The sequence below is a fragment of the Triplophysa dalaica genome, chromosome 24 (genome assembly GCF_015846415.1).
Source record: "Triplophysa dalaica isolate WHDGS20190420 chromosome 24, ASM1584641v1, whole genome shotgun sequence".
Taxonomy (NCBI): domain Eukaryota; kingdom Metazoa; phylum Chordata; class Actinopteri; order Cypriniformes; family Nemacheilidae; genus Triplophysa; species Triplophysa dalaica.
In genome coordinates this window covers 13,817,691-13,838,432 of record NC_079565.1, presented here as the reverse complement: position 1 = coordinate 13,838,432, position 20,742 = coordinate 13,817,691, and the positions used below count along the sequence as shown (strand labels likewise).

Below are 20,742 nucleotides of genomic sequence, written 5' to 3'. Positions count from 1 at the left end.
TTGTTTGTTGTACACTATATTTAAACATCTGAATTTAGGAATAAATGTGCAAGCTCTCAGATCTGCAGAAATTGTGTGATGGATCATGTCAACATGGACTATGGACTTTTCAACATATTGTGAAATCTATGACACAAAGAGTCGAAGGAGCCCCATACACATAGTGTTCCTACAATAATAATGTGCTCACAGTTAACTGTAAATTAAAAATAATATATATATATATATATACACTTTATTTCTGTGAGTGGATGCAGCAAAATCCCAAACAAAAATTTCTGGAAACAGGCCTAAATTCCTTGTTCGCTGCTGCTCGCTCTTTGGCAATTATTAAGTTTGGTATCTATGTTAAGCTTAGAATTTCAGTTTTGGGGTTCATCTACTCTCCACGATGTCATTACAGCCGCGAATAGAAAGCGGTAAAACAAAGCTGTTTTCTTCTTAGCAACGGCCTGCTATGGCCTCTGATGGACTTTAAAGGCCATTTTCTCAATAATTGGATTTTTTGCCATCCTTACAGTAATAAACAGTAATATCTCGGCCAAATATGGTCCTATCATAACAACAAATAGGCTACATCATCCATAAATCAATGGAAAGCTTTTTTTTTGCTTTCAGATTAAAATTTACCCTAATGGCTGGTTTGGTGGTCCAGGGTCACACGTCATTGGTGTCACTTACTGTTCAGGTTGATATGATCTAGAATGTTCTTTAAATAGAATTCCCCTGAGTTGAGACACTGTCACACAGGGTTCCAGTAGTAACTGACACAGTTTCTGTTTACCCTTGTGTATTTTGGGCTGCCCCCTCTGTGTACGGAGCAATGAGCAGACAAAGTGACTCAGCACAGCAAATTTAGACTTGAACTAATGTCTGTGATTTAAACTTGACTGACGCACCAAATGTTTGATCAGAGTTTTACATCAAATTCTTTGTGGGAGCCCGAAATTCCTTTTACATTTATTGTATGCATGGAAATTGTTTTCTTCTTTTTTGTAAATGTTTTAAACTGCATTTTAAAGTGATGCTTGAGTGATGGTCCTTTAAACTTTACTGTAGATCACTTCTGATCAACAGCACATATTTGAGTTATAATTTTTGGTTTCTCTGTATTTGTCCTGCATGCTTTACTCATCTTGATCACATGTGCATCCAGACATGCACAAATTGTTTTCTAAGTATTCAAGTATTAATGTAAGCATTTAAGGAGTGACATCGTTTTGTTTTTGTCAGTACAGTACCTTCTTTGAAATGTCATTTAAAATTCACATTTAGGACAAATGATGTCAAAAGAAGCTAACAGTGTCACTTCACTGACATTTTTAAACATACTTCTTTTTAAGGTTTGGGGTTACAAAACACAGATTAATGTCTAAACAATGCTTTATATTCCACCTAACATCCTAGCAGAAGTGTAAAAAGCGGGTGATTCAACAGAGCTGGCAACTGCATAAATGTTTGGCTTTATGATGATTTATGGCACTGACGGGACCTGCAGGCATAAAAATAGAGTCACGTAGTAAAGTGTGCATGTCATCCAGGAATTTGTGTTTGTGTCGCAGGAACACATTCACAACAGTCAAGAAGAACAATATATTTGTTAATAACATTTTGAAATTCAATTTAAGTTGAAGTTCATTTATTACCATGTCTAAAACACATGTTGGTAAAAAAACTAAAATCAAATACACACAATTTCGAACAAAGTTAAAACATAGCACTCAGAGCCAGGTTTGATAAACAGGAGCATTTTCTTTCTTGTTTAGTTTTTGGTTCATTTATCTACTTTCTCCAACATTTTCTTATGTACTGGTTTGTGTATGTGTGTCTATGCATGTCACTGAATTCAGACATTACAAGACATTAGCCCCTTTCACACATACAGTGTTTACTGGTTAATTCCCAACAAATGGCAGTTAACAGATCTTGTGTGAACAGGACCTTTCCGGTAAATCAGTACTCCCAATTTACCAGTTATAGAAGTTGTAACATTACCGGTAAATTACCAGTATGAGGCGCTGTGTGACAAGGGCTATTGTTTCAATACTTTAGTGTAAGGGTTAAAACATTACTTTTACAGTTACAATTGCAATGATAGTATTACAAATGTGGTTAAAATACACTGTAGTTAAAACAAAAGTTAAATTCAACATTAGATTCAATTCAATGAAAAGCATTTCAATACAAACTAAAAGAGCCTGTTGATTCAAATAATTTAACATTAACCCTAATCTACATTAGTCAAAATAGAGACATTTCCTAAGGATTCTATGCATTTATTTTTGGACCACTGCCACTTGAAAATACGGAATGTAAGAAATAAATGCATTTTATCATTCTTCTGGTTTATAAGCTTAGCCAATCTCAGAGAGGTCACTTATATAACAACATGACCTTAAATCCACAAAACAGAAAGACCACAACTTAAATAAGATCAGAACACCTAATGAAATCTCACCATCATTCTTTCATGAAAATATCCTGATGAATGGAGATATCAGACAAAAAAAGAGAGATTGTATAGTGTCATGAGGCTCTATCTATTCTATATAATGTCTGAGTCTGCGCCTCATGCTGTAACATGCACCAAAAATATGTAAAAACAAAAACAGGCATAATGTTGCAGTCATTTTCACCCAATGGCATTGTGAAAAATAAACTATGCCATATAGCATGTATATTATAGTTTTATATAACTTTATTTAATACATTAAATAAAACACTGATTCATACACTGCTTTGAGAATAACACAATAACATAAGTACATAAACATATTATTAAATAGTTTAAAGAATATAATGGTTAATTGATTATTTCTTTGCATTTGGACATCTCCTGATAATTTTCTCACTACAACTTTGTCACAATATCAAAAATAAACTAGACGACATCATGAAACAACCAGTAATTAATTGGTGAATACATTCCAACATTACCAAATAATTTTACCAACTTTACAAAACACAGGAGGAAGAATAAAGGATAAATATAACACACATCACTGCCTATAAAGCAAATAACAGCAGATGCTGAGTAAAGATTATTTGAAGGTATCATAGACGTATGGAGAAGTCTGTGGTGGGTGTTGTAGCAGAAAATTGTTTAAAAATGATGTCACCACAGGAGAACACAGGAGTTCAATTTTCATTGATCATTGATTATAATAAAGCATCCCTGTAGTCATAGCAAAATTATGATTTTACGAAAATGTCAAAACAACTATGTTGCCCTAAAAAAAGCATAAAATATAGAGTAAGATTTGATTATTATAAATATTCAGGATTGTTTCAACCAATAAACAAGTGACAGGTACCTTGTTCTCTTGGATATAGTTCAGAATGCCATTAACAAATCAATAGTTAGTAGAATTATGCCTAAAAAGACAAAAACAACAATTATAATTAATATGAATGCATATGAATAAAATACTTGATTACTCTAAAAATATAGAGTATTGATTGTTGTAGTTTTACTAACTACAACAATAAATACTCTATTCCCACATAATCAAATAAATATTTATATGGTTTTAAGATAAATATTTCTCAACACATATGCAACTATTTCCACATTTTGGTGGGTGCATCATGATCATATTTAAATGAACATTCTATGCAAAGGTCAGCCTTACCGAGTTATTACCCAAATTTTTCCACTATACCGGTAGCTCAGATGTCAATATTTGGTGGTTTACATATCCATGTAAGTCTCAAAGGTTTTAAAGCATTTTTAAACCATGATTATCCATAGTCAGGAAAGTACCGCTTTCAGAATAGTCACATACAGTCCATAATCTTCATAAATGGGAACATGAAAATGATATGATATTAATGTTGATAACTGTTTTATGAAGAGCCATCCGTTCTCTAGTTCGTGCCATTAAATTCACATAGGGTTTATGTTTACTATATATTACAATAAATAACATGTGAATGTATAGGCCTCAACTTCTAAATATGAATACAAAACATTTATGCTTGCTATTTCAGTGATCCAATGATGCACTGATATTAACAGATAAATGTTTAGGAATATATTCATAATTTCTAAATAAGTAAGTCACTGGATTGAATATTTGATGGATAGATTATAGGATATAAACACACCCCACAATGCTGCCGGGACAAAAAATACCAGACCAAGACACGTGACAGGTTAGTAATCAAAACTACAAATGGCAGGACACAGTCAGAACAGGGAAACAGGAATACATTTTTTACTAACTACAACAATGTAATCACATTTACCTGTTTTCCGTCAGTATGTTTCTCCAGCTCCTCCCTGCAGCGTAACAACTCCAACTCTAGCTCGGCTCGCTCTTTCTGACTGCTTTCGCACATTTCGCCCAGGTTCTGTAGTTCATCCTTTAGTCCATCACACTAACAGACACAATGATGATGATACGATGTCAGAACAGAATATCAATGAAGGTTATTTGAATCACACTTTTAGTGGTGTGATGAGGAGTTTACCTCTCTCTGCATGTGTGCAGCCTTCTCCTCACTCTGTTTGAGTTGATCTCTGAGTGACAAGATCTCTGAAAATCCTCCTGTCCAGCTGGTGGGAGTGATGGGTTTGCCTTCAAATGAAATATTCTTCTGGATTCCTGCATCCACCAGCCTGCAGTTGGAGCTCATCTGGTTCATGCATGTGTAGGATCCTGCACCGTCAGTCTCTGTGCCACAATCCATGTCTTTTGCCTCCTCTATCTCCTCCTGTTCCTCTTTAAGAGTGACATATGCACCGCTTGAACTGTGATGTCACAGATAAAATAACACAAGTCAGAAACATTAAAAGTATGTCAGCACAATTGTTTCAAGGTTTGCTGGTTAGTCCATCTACTGCCATGATCTACTTCTGTAGTGCCATCAGCCTACTAGTTCTGTCATGTTTTTTTTTTATTTATTGATAAAAGGTTTAAAAAGCAAATTCAATTATAGACCAGTATAGACCACTTTGGAAAACGTAAAAAGTGCTGCTCCAACGGTGGTCCAGAAGTTCTTGCTTCCGTTTTTTTAACACTACACAAATTGTTGAACAGAACACAACCAACAACATTTATAACTGAATCAAAATGATTCAGTGGTGTATTTAATTAAATGTATTAAAAAATATAAAATAAAAAAACGGAAGTGCTTCTGTACCAGTATTTACATCTCACGAAGTGGTCTTTATCTTTTATTTAATGTAATAAATTTCCTATGATGTGAGAATATAGTTCAGTACGTTGGCACCACTATGTCACACAAATTTATCATAAAAATATCATAAACTGGCAGGAGTGTCAGGAGAAAAGAGACGCTCACCTCCTCTTCTGCAATAACTGCAGTCTGTTAGTCAGTCTTGTGTTTTCTTCTCGTAGTAATTGACATTGCTCCTTCAGATTAATGCATGTATCCTTCAATTCATCCACATCACCTTACCAAACAATGCACACAAGCAGAGACCTGTGACCTTCAAATTAACATGAACAATGTGTGTACTAATGCCATGATGAACAAACACCACTGAGAAAATGTTTTTTTCTTGCCACTATTTAAATATAATTGATTTAAAATACTTTGTCTTTTAAAAAAATAACTATTATTTTCTGAATTAATTTACAGAACGTGAATGTAATGGATGCAGGACCAGGCTGATAAAAAAACAGTTAAAGGTACAGTTTGTAGAAATCGCCACCAGAGGGCGCAAAATCAAAACAACAACAATCCCGTAGCTTGATGATGCTGTGTAGAAGCGTGGAATGATGGGATATGTTGTCTTCAACTCCTCTGCTGATGTTACCGATGCTCATACATCAATCAGATGGGAACGAGAAATCATGTTAGTAGAAGAGGTAAAGTAATAAAGTTTTATAAATGTTCTGTTTGATGAAATCATTTTATTTCATTATAATGAATTAGACCCGAGAAATGAAAGGTTTAAAACTAAATTGTTAGTCATATATGTTACAGTAATTGTCCAATTCGATGGTGTGATAACACTGCGCAGTTTTAAGTGTTCAAATCAATCAAAGTAAAAGTTATTTTGAACATAACCACAATATTTGCAATAATGCTAGACGGACCGACGCTACAAACTACTTCTGCATCTGTTTACGACAGTGTCACGCGGTTGCTACATCAGCAAAGGTGGTAACAAAGGGTTAAGCGGATATGACGCCATTGACAGGCGACTAAACGGCTCCGGTTGACTGTTTGGAATGGCGATTTTCTCAAGAATTAATCGCAGTTGGAAACATTTGTGATATTGTAATGTTCTCAGCTGAAAAAATTGGCCTAGTGGTTTTTGGATATTTTACTGCAAAATTCTACCTTCTACAAACTGTACCTTTAATTTGTTAGGACAAACTGAAAGTGCCGAGAGGATTAACTGCTGGATAAGGAGAATAAATTAGAGTGTGTGTGTTTGTGGGCGCACGTGTGTGCGTGTGTTGATGATGATTTTGTGAAGATGAGTTGTTGATGATGAGTTTGTGTATTTTTGCATGTAAAATGAGTCCGGGAACGTGATGGAATGTGAATTTAAGTGTGAGTTGTTCTGTAAGTGTTTGTCAGCTTCTTGAGGACCAGAAGTGTGTGAAATTGAATGTCAACTAATACAGGGGTTCTTAACCTTTTTTACACCAAGGCCCCCCATTGTATTCAACAATATTCAAAGGCCCCCTCCCTCTCACAAAACCTCAACATTTCTACCCAAAAAAATATTTAAGAGCTTAGTATTAACTGAAAAAACATTTATGAACTATAAAAATGGTCAAATAATAGGAAATATCTTTTTTGTTTGTTTTTAATATATTGCAATGCTAATTTTGCCTAACTTTAAATTGTTGCTCATCTTGAGATCCCCTTGGAAGTCAGCTGGGGCCCCCCTGTTGAGAACCACTGAACTAATAGATATAACAGGTGAACAGACATACTTTTACACTGTATATTTTCTTCACTCTTTTGCCCTGTAATTGACTAGTTCACCTGTAAAATAACAGGTGAACAGACATACTTTTACACTGTATATTTTCTTCACTCTTTTGCCCCGTAATTGACTGAAACAATACCATGTGATGGCATGCGTGTAGTCATGCTTCAGGCTTCAGAGTTTTTCTTTCTTCTTCACACACCATTGAGAATGACCATCACCATCTGGGCTCTGGGCTTTGGCACACTGTGTGGTGCAGGCATTTCTGAAATGCTTCAGGGTCCGGCACGTTATTAAAACTAATGTGATTTATGGTCATGACTGCAGGGTGCTAAGCAGTTTAAGAGAATGAGTGATATAATCACCCATTGATTAAAGAATAACATTGATAAAGACGTCAGTTGATGCTACATGACTGTATGTCACGTTGCTGTCATCACTGTAGATGTTTTTTCCGGTTTACTGTCACAGGACTGTGGCAGCCCTGTGTTCTGAGCTGAGCATGAGAACACATGGCTATAGTTTTGTTCAAGCCTGGGTTCTTGTGTGCTGTTATGGGATCTGAAACTCTGTACCTGTTTATTTTTTTGTCTCTTATTTGTTTTGTTGTGATCTCAGTTGGGGGCTATGGCTTATGATCTTTGTTTGCCATGTGCCCGTTGCTCTTCAGTTCTGTTGAAATGAAAGCACATGGCTCTTGTTTATTTGTGGTGTGTCATGTGCACTCCTGTCAGGTCTGATCAGCCCCATTGATTCCTGGTACATTATATAATATCATTGCTTTGTACTCCACAGCTGTTGCTCTAGTTATCCTTTTACAGATTCTTTCTGATTGAATGTCCAATTCTTTGCTGTTTTGTGCTGGTTTCTTGTCTATTGTGTGTCCTGTAGGTGTGTATTCCATGTATACTGTAGGTCGCTGCAGGCTTGAGTAATGGGCATAACAAAAGGTGGGGTGTTTTGAAATATTTAGTGCCTGACCCTGCGTTCCATTCCACATACTATCCGTCCTAATAGTATTCGAAAGTTGAATTAGTGTGTCCCAAAATCGTAGTATGTTGAAAAAAGTATTCCAAAGATTCACGGATGGTCTACTACTTCCGGTAGAAATTCCAAGTGCAGAATGATGCACACTCTGACGGCTGATATTACTCACAACGATTAGACAGAGTTTAGTGACACTCCACTAGATTAATAAATGATATAACTGATGCGTCACTAAATTAACACATGAAAGTATACAGTTAACATAACATACAAAATAATGAACGAATAAATACCTTAATGGAAAGAAGAGCTGTATTTTGATGTGTGTGACAGTTATTGGCCACAATGTTCAATAGGCAACAACGCCCCCTCCCACTTCCTGTTAGTATGTCAGAGTAAGTGCAAACTATCATGCCATGCACTCAAAAGTACCTACTATTCCAACACAAAAACAGTACCTACTATTAGGGCTAGTATAATTAGGTGAATTGGAACGTAGGGCGGGATTTACTGTGACCTTGGGTGGAGCATAAATTAATATTCTTGAGTTTTGTTAATATTCATGTATAATGAAGGTCCCAGAAAATCTCAGGCCCCAAATATTTCTCAACAGGGCATGCCAAACGTATGGAGCGTGCCAAATAGTGCCAACTGCATTGGCCAAACAGTGTCATCCATGCAAATACATCATTTTGTTTAAACCAGAAATGTATTAATTTGAGTTCTTGACAACTAAATACATTTTTAATTGACAGAAATACTTTTGCTAAATTGCTTTGAATTAAATTAAAAGCTGTCTGCCTTTTCTAACGTTAATGTTTTATGATGAACACTACTACCAGTATTTTTATATCTTTTTCTCCTCAGACAAAACAAAACATTTTTTTACATGTACTTGCAGTAAAATCAAAGAAAAAAAGTGCAATCATAAATCATAGATGTATTAAAAACAAAACAGTAGTGACTGCTTGTGGCAGCTCTGTCATATGCTTCGGAATTTCAACCTCATCAGCTTTTGCCTGAATAACACCGAATATTTCACTCAATACTTCACTGTAGTTATACAGGTATTTATGATAATATGAAATGTGGAATAAAATGCAACCTTTTATATGGAACAACATCATAAGCAGTATTGGTAGTTTGACCTTATTCTAAAGTGTGACGGAAGTGTCTTTAGATGTAGGCTGAGAGTGTTAAGGCTTTCAAAACCAATTGTAAAGACTTTTCAGCACTACCTTGTATTCCCAGCCTTGTTCATAGTCTAGTATCTGTTTTGTCTTTGTGTAGTTTAGGTTTATTCAGCCCTGTTTCTTGGCTGTGGTCTAAGCCTTTTGTTCCTGTCCTGTTTGCATTGTAAATGTTTGTTTATGCTGTCTGAGGATTGTGTCCTCCCCAAAATGTGACACTTTATGGCACTGTGTGGTTTTCTTTTCAATTGTTATTCATTTGAATCAATTAAATGTATTGTTTTGAGTAATTGGAACAGACAACGTTTATAAAATCAATTTAGGATTAATTCATTAAAACTGTAATGAATTATTTATCAATTATTTACCGTTATTGGTAATGCAACTTAAACAACTTGGTTAATACATTTAATAAAAATGCACATAAGATGTTTCTCTGGTTTATATACTTAATTGTTGTTATTAACAAATTATTTTTTATCATTCATTTCAAGGTATTTATTTAATTTTCGTTGAATGTATTGTTTGTTGTGTGTTTTACCCCTAAATTTCAAAATCATCTCAATGTTGGTAATATCTTTGTATCCCTCAAAAGTACAAAATCTGCTTTACTTACAGTAACTATTACAGTTATTATTTGCGTCAGACGGTCTATTCTCAGTCTGCTTGATTTCACTGTTTCAATTTTTTACTTACCCACCTTTGGTCTTTGATATAAATTCAGATCTGTCTAATATTTACATATAAGGCATTGGTATTTATACGAATAGGAGAAATTGGAATTTGGCAGTGAAGGAAATCCTACCATACTATTAGCTCAGATTGTTATTGCTGTTTGATGACAGTTTCACTGCGCCTGCTGTCAGAAGTGGTGATAAGAATTTTAAATACACTTTAAATCAATCAAAAAATGTATATTTTTTATATGTATACCGTGATTGTTATGAGAGCATCTTACATAAATGTTACAGCTTGTGATGTAGAGCACTCTTGTTTATCAACATAATATGTTTGTTATGCTGTATTTCGTTTTATTGCTGATCATGTTTTGGGGTGCTTCTTTGTGATAAAACGATTCAGTGGGATAGTTAAAATGGCCCAATTGTTCTGTGATATTTAAAGTTTCATGAATTGTGAAAAATTCCACATGATACCAGTGTTGACATGTCCGCATGTGTTTTTTATGTAAAGGTAATTATTTGGCCAGTTTACAGCACTGAATTGGGAGGGCTAAAACAATAATGTTATGATATTAGCAATAATACTGCTGTATAAGTGACAAATAACATTTGGTTACAGTATAAGAAAGTTAAAGAAAAGTAATGGCGATCTGACATTAGGGACTCTGATCTCACCCTCTGTCCTCTGCTGTTGACGGAATTTACTCTTCATCTCGATCTCCGCTCTGAGCGTGACGATCTCCAGCTCGTACTCCTGTCCCGTGTTCTCAAGTTGTGAGATTTCAGCCCGTAAGCGGCAGAGTTCCTCCTGCAGACTGGCGATATCGTTCTCTCTTTCAGCCGCAGCCTCCTCTGCTGCCTGCTGCAGGATCAGGACCTCCTCCTGCGTTGCCCGCAGCTCCTCCCGCGCCTCCTGCAGCTCAATTTCTTTCTCCTCTTCCAGGCTGACCATCTCCTCCTGAACAGAGCGAAGCTGAGCTGCAGGGGTTGGTAAATAATACACCTCAGCTCTTGACAATTTTTCAACCAGACAAGTATTTTACTTTCACTGCCCTGCTGTAAAACAGCTCACCGGCAAACTTCTGTTTTATACTCATCAGACTTTTTTATTAACTTCCATCTACTTCTCATCAGTTTCAACACGCAAATCCACTGGTAAAGCATACTTTCAGGCAGGGGTGCCGCCAGAAATTCTGGGCCCTATGGAAACCAAAATTTCTGGGCCCCCTACAAATAGGATAATAAAAAGGTGGTCTGCTCTTCTTGGCCCTAAATCAGCCTGGGGCCTTAGAATCGTCCTAACCTTTAGCCCCTTTACGGCGCCCATGCTTTCAGGTACCGTATACCAAGCACCAAACCACTTTGAAATGCTTGTCTGGTTGTTTCAGCAGGGTCCATTTACATTTAGTCATTTAGCAGACGCCTCCAAAGCGACTTACAGGGAGTTCAGGAGCAATAAGTAAAACACGCTCACAAAACTATTTTACAATGCCCAATTAAGTTTTGGGTTTGGAAACTGGGTTTGTGTATTGAGAGTATGTGTCACCTTGCAGACGCTGGATCTGTCTTGTGAAGGCCTCAGCCTGATGAGCACTAGCTAATCGCTCATCCTCCAGAAGTCCTGATCAGAGATAAAGAAAGACACACTTTCAGATACAATTTATTTTGTTGGGACATTTTTACAACACAGCTATTTTTGCTGTGCTGAAATTCAGTACATTGGTATTATACTGCTCTTATAACAAATATATACAGTATTATAAATTAAAAATAAGTTTTTATGTGTGCCACCTATACAGTGTTTAGAAAAGTTGGGTCAGTTATTTTGCCTTGTTTGTTTTGCCGTAAAAATCTTTTAAACAGCCAAATTAGGGTCATCCTAGACCAATGCACAATATTCCCTCAAAACCAAACATGGGCTATCTAGGACTTTCCGTTTCAGACATAAAAATGCAACCATGCAGTACTCTCCAATATACTTGAAACCTGAGTATGAACGTGTGGCAGCTCTAGAGGGTAAAGTTGATCTTACGCCAGGCCTGTGATCATGACTAGAGTCCAGGGGCAGCAAAGCATGATCACTAAACAGATGATTCTGGAATGATCATATCCCTTATGCTGGTCAGGACAACCCGTCTGGATTCTTTCCTTTGCATGCAGCTGTCCTTTCACATGCCTGTCACGTTACACACACAAACCAGCCTAGATTTACTGGCCATGGGACCATTAACAGCATCCCTGGAGTCGGTGTCTGCTACATATCATGTGACTCATTAAAGAGCTATTGAGTGTTATTAATAGAGGCCTTTTCCTTGGTCAGTTATTCAGTTAAACAACTCATGGTGCTAAAAACAAGGAAATACCACATTTAAGTTCATCTCTAGCAAATAATTATTAATATTGTATATGGGTCACTCTTTAAAGATAGAATATCATGCTATGTCATGCATTATGACTTCTTTACACTGTTAAACGTGCTGGCTTCTAATGCTTAACATAGTCAATTAGTTAAGAAAAAACAAGTTGGACGTATGACGTAGTATTTCTGCACTTGATACACTCCCCCAGCACTCCAACTTGTTTCAGAATGTTTTTCCGCTTGCTTTATTGGTCATTCTCCCGGAAAAGCACGGCAAGGCGAAAGAGAGAGCCCACCCACAAGCCATCCGACGACTGAGACCCGCTTCTCATCAAGATTATCTGCGCTGCATCAAGATGGGATGCGGTGCGCTACAGCTTGTTACTCTTGCAATATTAAAGTTTAGGTATGTCTGTTTGTTCACTGCATTTCAGTGATGAATGTTTTATAAACGGTGGATATAACGCTGGATTTGGAGATTGTTTAAAACTGATAGATGGCGCGGTCCCAGTGCTAAAAGATGCCAGACATGAACTGCACGTGGTAAGTCAAACTAAGTCATAGGTCTGTGTTTTGTTGGCAATCGGCGTGTACGTGCATAATGTACGCAACACGAAGGGATTAATGTGATGATGTGTTGCTTCCCAATGCTGTAGTTCCTTTCCAATCTCCCCACTAGTCCCACCACTAGCAGCTTGTGATTTGCCGAAATAATCGTAACTGTATCTTTTTTTTATTAATTAGATGTAGCGCTATTGCGATTTTAATCGCTTTATTGATGACCATCATGCAGGGCCGGACCGTGGCATAGGCAGCTGGCAGTTTCCTAGGGCGCAAAATGAATAGAGGGGTCATGGAGCTCAGGAGACCATGGAGGTGCCGGGAGATCGGGAGGCCACAGACTGGAGGAGATAACGGTCACCGTGACCGTGGAGCCGGGTGAGCAGAGGCTGAGAGACGATGGGTGCTGAGATGTTACGCAAAAACGTCAGTTTGAGCATGGGCATGCGCAGAAGGAATCATCAGTGGAAGCAGAGTTTGCACAGCAGTGACCACGAAGTGATGCCAGGTATCAAGTTCCAGTCCATATTCCCTGATGGCTCAATCTTAAACTAAGAAATCATGTTACAGCACTCCTTTTATGTAACACCAAATGACCAGGGATGTACCGATCACACTTTTTGTGCCCCCGATTCGATCTGAGTAATTTTATTTTGAGTATCTACTGATCCGTGTCCCGATCTGATGCTTGGATTTTCCTGGTGCTAGGTGCATGCTCCAGGTATATACGATAATACGAGCATAATACGAGCATAATACAAATGATGTAGCCTAACATATTGTAACAAACATAATGACAGAATTAGTCTTTTCAACTAATTGAAATAGCAGGATTAGATTAAACATTAAAATGGCCCTCTTTATCAAGTTTAAAAAATAATTTGAAGTGTAATTTATAGTGTGGCTCCTGACCCATTTGTTTCCATGAAGAGAGCAGGGTTAAGAACCTGTACTGGAGTCAGCCACCAGGGAATGATCAAAGAGACTGCATCTTTGAAGGATGTGTGATGCATGCCTGGTCTGGAGGCTGCAAAAGGGATCACAGTCCAGTAGCAGCTGATCCACCAGGAGGAGGTTGTAAGGCAATAAAGCTTGTGAGCGGGGAGGCCAAGAAGCTCGCGAGCAGAGAGATTGGGAAGCTCGTAAAACAGGTAGGCAATGAAGCTTTTGAGCGGTGAGGCCATGAAGCTCATGAGCGGAGAGGCGGTGATGGAGGTGAAATAGGAGATAGATGATAAATGTAAATATCCATTATGGAGGTCTGGTATTCTGTCACGCTTGCTGTCACAGACCACAAACAAGAGGTGTCCAACAAATAACACATTTAATACTAATTCAAACAAAATATACAATAATTAGGAGTACACACAGAATAAAATGATACCAGACAAAGAATGGGGAGAACAGCATGAGTATAAGCTTGATCAGAAGAATCAGACTCTTCCTTTCTGTACAGCTCAGAAGGCCACCCTTACTATTAGGTCTGATGTAAATGTAGCTGATGTGATGCAAATAGTCTTCAACCAAAGGATTACAGCCCTCTTCAGCTGTATTTACTGCAGCTGCCGTACACATTTCGACTTTGCCATAAGTGGGATGCAATAATCAAAGTTGATTTATATCCAGCCCTATACAGCAGAACCTGTCCAAAGTGCTTTATATGCCTCAGGCAGTGTGTATAAAACACATAAATATAATTAACCAAAATAAATATGTATACATTTGACAGTTTTTCTCGATTGCTAACACACAATTAGTGAAACAATTCACAATTTTCTGACGACTATAAACCCATTCTCAGAACAATACACCAACTTGTAAAAACCCCACACAAAACGTCCTCATTTTGCAAAGGTTTAACCATGTTCTTATTCAGAAAACACACAATATAATGAACTGACGTGTGAAGATGTAAACTCAAATAGCACACATTTATCCATCAGTAAACATTCAGCAGCAAAACTAATGATACACCAATCAGAATCTCAGGATGATATCTATAGGAGCACAGGTCATTGTGCATCCTAGAATCATCTACTGGGCTTTATACTATTTAAACATACAGTATAATTACAGCACACACTTTATATGAGAGAAATTTTACTATTGTGTATCCAGTAAACTTTAGCATGTGTACACCCTCAAATGTGTCATTGTCGAGTTTACAAATGTGTGTTTGATGCCTTTTTTTCCCTGTTCCGTATTTTTGCAGATCTCAGAGACGACTAATTAAAGAAAATCTCCCATTTTATACTTTTACCAAATTGGACCAAAGGTGCAGAGGATGCCATATTTTATATTGCCTTCTACAAATCGCTCTGCTTATATTGATCGCTTATCTTCTCTGTAAGTCACTTTGGATAAAAGCATCTGCTAAATCCCTGAATGTTGTTTCTTAACTTTGATTTGCCATTAAGATCATCTACTTCCTCTGCTTTCATCTAAGATTCCTTTACACTGGTGTTACGTTTTATTTTTATTTCTATTTTTCCTAAAGCTCATTGTTGCATTCTTCTCTATCTTCAATCTTTTTTATTGTATATTCTAATAAAAACTAAGCTGTTGAAGTACATCTGTTTTTGAGGGCTTGTGTTGTTTTTTCAGCAAGTTTGAATGGTTTTGAGAAGAAAGTTTAATTTTGACCTGAAAATATGATGTTTAGGGAATAGGGTGAGAAGTTATGGATTTGTGTCTAGAGTTTTGAAGAAATGAGGCATGATTCCAAGAAATGTGTTTAAGCAATCAAGAAAAACTGTAATACATAAAGATGAACAAAAAAACTGAAAAGGTCAACAAAAACTATAGAGCAAGCCTTTACATTGCTTACATCTAGAAAACAAACAGCATATGGTGGGTTAGGTATGTTTTGATGCAGTAGCTTTAGGGCAGTCGTGGCCTAATGGTTAGAGAGTCGGACTTCACTTCACTTCACTTCACTTAAACCAGCTACGAACCAGCACATGACCAGCTCAATCCAGCAAACCAGCATCAAAACATACCAAACCAGCATATGCTGTTTTTGTCAACAGAGGTGTATGTTCAACCCAACATCATAAATGTAACCCAGCTAATTTGAGTTTATTTTGGGAAATTAAAATGTGTAGCCAATCGAAGTGCTAGATTTCACTAAATTTGTCTTGTTACAAAACAGGCATATGACTCGTCATAAGTCAAGAACCTACTGCATTTGAATCTAGCACCCACATCTGTTAGTTTACACTTTAACTTTACCTAATAATCTCAAATATTAATTCATTTGGAGTACTTTAATGATAGATGGATGTGCTTTTTGGAGCTTCAACATATAAAAAGATGACATAAAAAATATTCATATATTATTAAATATATTAATTTTTATGTAAACATGTATGTTCAAAAAGGAAGTCATATACATCTGGGATGGTATGACGGTGAATATATTTCATGTATGACTATAACATGAAAAAGACACCTCTTATTGTTAGCCATGTTTCATCAGTTTGGACTGTGTGTAAAGTTGTCTACGCACTCTTCATTTATTTTTATTTTTACGGCGTTGCTTATCGGACCATATTATATAATAACAGAGAGATTTTCACGTCAAGCTATGATACAATGTGCAATGACTTTTGTGTCAGACTGTATGATACACATTGGTCATAATCCAGCAGCAGCATTGACTGTCATCGTAAAAAGATATTCCTCTGCTGAACTTCAGAGGTTAAGATTCATCGCAATGGCAGTGTGGCTAACATGTCAACCATTAAAAACTGCTATAAAGAAAAATAACTGTACACATTGACCTGCCTTAAAATGGAGAATTTGTGAATTTAAATAGAGTGCTTTTAAAAGTCTTCAAGAAACTTTGAAGGACCATTTAAGCAGTAAAGACCTGTTTACACCAAGAACAACACATAATTCGGTAATACGGACTACTGAGTGAATAGCCTAAATGTATTTTCATCAGCCAAGTAATGCTGCTAAATTTTACCCCCGCTTTCAGATCATTCCCACAGCCCTGGCGAGAGCTTCTCACCTTGCATCTCCAGGAAGCTCTCCTCATGTTTCTGAGACATGTCTCGGGCTTCTTCCAGCTCTATCAGAAGCTGCAGCATTTGAGCCCTCAGCTCCTCCATCTCCTGCTCCTCAGACAGTTCCTCCTTTACACAGGCCTTCACATCCTTTACCTCTTCTCTTCTTCTGTGTTTTGCAGAATGTCGCGTTCCTTCTCCAAGATCTCAGTGCCCATCATGCTCGAGTCTGCTCTCAGATCTCTGTCACCTGAGCAAGAGATGTACATAACATTTAATCTTTACCCTAAACACTCAGATTGTGATGTATTCAATAAAATTTGAATGATCTTATGTATTGATCTGTTTGTATATTTGTAAAATTTTGCCACTAGCTTGAAAAAAAGGATCTACAATGTCTGTAGATAAGGGGTAGTTCAAGGCATCTCCGGTCTCATGCTTTGGTGTTAGTATGAATGTGTGAGTTTATATGTGTGGGAAGGGGGGTGTTCACGGCATTTGTGCATTAGCAGCCGTAGTGGGCGACATTATGTGTGGGTGCAGTGAATTGGCAGGTGCTACAATATGCCATGTGGGCGAAAAAGGGATAAAAGCTTTGAAAATGCAACAAAAGGGGTGAAATGAATAAATGAATGTGGAGAATGATCAAAGGACCGAATTGGAAAGTTTCTGTTATTTTGACTTCTTCATCTTTAGTTCTGCATCTGTACTGTAAATCTTTTGGTTACTTCTATGCTTTTTATGAAAAAAAACATTAAATCCTTAATAATAGTGTTCTGATATTATTATATGGTGTGAAAACGTCACCATGTATGCAATATGAATATATTTATCACACATCAACAGCTCCTGCATTTGAGAAGCAGATAACAGCAAATGGAAATATGGCAAAATCTCATTAATGCTCACTATTTTTTAAGCATAAGTGGAAACACAGAAAAAGATAAATAATGGAGGCTTCTGTATGTCTTCACAAAAAGTGACCACAAAGATGCTATCTACAAACCTACACACATACATAAATATAACCAGCAACAAAACAGAAGAACAGTCTCTTTACCTGCGCACAGGATGACTCCATGTCCATGATAACCACAGTAGAAGAACTCGCAGAATGAGCGTAGAGACAGTCACCCACTCCAGCTCTCTCTCTCTCGCTCAACCCATTATGTAAGGTATGACACAAAATATTAAAAAAATAATTCCAGAGAGAAATGCAGCAGAGGGCTGTTTAATACATGATACATGAATAGATCTCTCTTTTAAACATTTGCTATTTATCAGACTAAAGCCTCTGTAGTACCTGTAAAGCATATCAGTGTGCATAAAACATAAAATATTCACTGTTCATGTGGTCGTGTGGGGGTGGGTAGGTGCAAAAGAGCACACATGCCACAAAAACACAGTGCACATCCTCATGTCTTGACGGAACATGAAGTGCTTTAGGATTTAGATTTCACACTGACCTTTTGTTCCAGTATGTGGGAGTTTGAAGGAAACGTCCCGAAATGCAGCAAAGAAAAAAGGAATATAAACTGTCAATTTCTAAACAAATGAATTGTGCAGTAGTGAAACGAAATGTTATTATAATGGTTTGATATTGCTATGTAACAGACCAGAAGCTATGCTTCTACTGTATAGTGCATCTCTGAAATGAAGAGAGCCAGTCATTTGAAAATAATTGATCATGACTGTTGCTGTATTCTACTGTGGGTAAATACCTTGTTGTATTCAGGCAGAAGTAGGTTTCAAAATACACAAACTGCTTTTGAATAAAGCTATGTATCAAAGCTGCATGTTGCCAGTAATGTTATATGAAAGGTGAAAAACAGTGTAAATACTTTTTCAAAACAGAGCAGTATTTCCCATCTTCACACTTTCCTCTGGCAGTGGATTGTTGCTAAGCAACTAAATGTAAAATGTATGTTAGAAATAGGGCAGCTGAAATTATAACACACACTAAGATAACACAGGTCACATGTGAGGAATAAACAATACACCTTTTCGATTGTCATTTTGGGGTGAACTAATCTTTTAACTTTTTCAATACAGACAAATATCTTCGACTGAGAGTTTGAAAGTTTTACGTTAGATAACACTGACATGACATAACAAATATTTATTTTTAAATTATAACTTATATAAGCCATTTTAGAAGACATTAAAATTGATTAAAAACATTCCAATTTTATGATCGGTCCTCTACTATATCAAGTGTCCTGACATGCAGCTGCTGCACTGTAGTTGAATACTCATGTGAAAATGAGTGGAGAAGATAAAAGAGGTTTCTGACGCACACATTTAAGACAGTAGTCACCAGCTCCCTCAGAGCTTTTACTTCAAATTTGAAATGCGATTCTGTAAATCCTAATACTGAGTTTAAGCATGAGTTATTACTTTAAATTAAGATATATTATATTATTATATGAAACGTTCTTAGGTTGTCATAATAGGTGCCACTTGGTTGCAGTTGTTAATACCATAAAAGAATAGAATGGAATGGAATAGAACAGAACAGAATACACTTTATTGTCCCATTTCTGGGAAATTTGTCTTGGACATCAAGGCACAGCCAATACGCAGCCTGCAGAACACAATAAATACAATAAATAAAATACATCAGCAGCTCATGACACATCATTGCCAATATACACAACACCACACAACACAATAGATAAAATAGCTACAATCACATCTCGATAGTAGCAACTTGTTGTGTCCTATCCCTATTTAAAATTTTGACCGCAGTTGGCATAAAATACATTTTAAAACGATTATACAGGGAAGGAAAAGTACTCAAGGATTTACATTCTCCTAAGTCTACAAAAACAGTTCACGTCAGAGGGCAGGTGATGTGGCCTCTAGCGGTGAGATAGGAAAGTGCCGCTTTAGTGTCACATTGACTGTCACCGAGCTGAATTTAGACGCTTCTGACCATGAACAAACTATTCAATATACAGACACGACAGAGATCAAGAAGATAGATTCATGTCAATGAGTGATGGGGAATGGGCTCTGCACCGAGCAAGCAGGTGGATGAAGGTAAACCTCAGTTATTTTCTCGGCTTGTTTGAAAGAAACAATCATATCCTAACCTTCAAGGTTTATTTTGTAAGGCACCCCTTACAGTCATTTATTTAAAATAATTTTGCTGTAAGAAATAATAATGACAGATAAGCCGTATAAATGATAATGCTGAATGTTCCCGTGGTGCTGTAATAAATTAGGTTGTAGGTTAATCCGTATTGTTTTCTGACGTAAAACTCAATGCAATCCAATTTAAAAGGATTTAATTTTTGTTAGAAAAGGATAAATAGCATAATAAAAAATAAATACCACACATTTACATACAAAAGCTTTCTCCACGTACAATATCTCCCGATAGAGAAGACATTCAGATGTACACGTGTTACTGGGGTTAACTTTATCTTAAAAAGATTTTTAATGCTTTTCAAGTATTTAACAATTATGTACCCCTTTCTAGTAATATACTTTGAAATTGTCTTAAGAAACGGGTGGTGAAAGAAAGGTGAGTAATTTGGACACCTGAATTTTTTTATTGCTACATATGTATCATACGTTATTTATTATTTATTTGGCATTATTGTGAATTAGTAACGTAAGTCACTATTAAAAGGGAGCAAACCCAATGATACATTTATATTCTATTAGGATTAAGACCTCTGTATTTAAAAGAGTGTTTTTTCATCACTTTTTCATTGCCAGTAAAGGAACAGTCTCTCAGCGGTGTCACATCAACTTCATCCTCCTCCTCCTCATCATCATCATCATCATCCCCATCACCTTCATCGTTAAATAACGCTTCAGCGCCGCTCATCATCATCACAGCTCCATCTCGAGAAAACCTCTTAGAAAAACCTGCTGGTCTTAAATTAGAAGATGTAAGTAAAGAGCCGAGACCAAGTGGAAGTCCCGTGTTTGTCGGCCGAGGTCGATTCATGCCGGGAAAAACCTGATTTGCCGAGGTATGACATGCAAATGTTTACTGTAAAGTTAAAGCCTTCTACCGTAATCATTA

The 20,742-nt window shown here is 36.8% G+C and overlaps 1 protein-coding gene across 2 annotated transcripts; it reads right to left on the bottom strand.

The window, feature by feature from the left end:
* Positions 1-2,680: 2,680 nt before the first annotated feature.
* On the bottom strand, positions 2,681-18,789 carry ccdc136b (coiled-coil domain containing 136b). 2 transcript variants are annotated; one of them, XR_008905620.1, is made up of 9 exons: positions 17,764-18,789; positions 16,709-16,953; positions 11,320-11,394; positions 10,449-10,751; positions 5,308-5,419; positions 4,474-4,753; positions 4,249-4,380; positions 3,315-3,375; positions 2,681-3,230 (listed from the first exon to the last, which is right to left on the bottom strand). XR_008905620.1 is itself a non-coding variant. In XM_056740474.1 (8 exons), exons 2-8 carry the CDS (start codon positions 16,806-16,808, stop codon positions 3,370-3,372), a joined length of 1,008 nt encoding a protein of 335 aa, XP_056596452.1. In that variant the 5' UTR covers positions 16,809-16,953; positions 17,764-18,789; the 3' UTR covers positions 2,681-3,369. The 2 variants fall into 2 exon arrangements, 1 of the variants encoding a protein (XP_056596452.1); XM_056740474.1 differs by having other exon boundaries at positions 2,681-3,375.
* Positions 18,790-20,742: the final 1,953 nt, after the last annotated feature.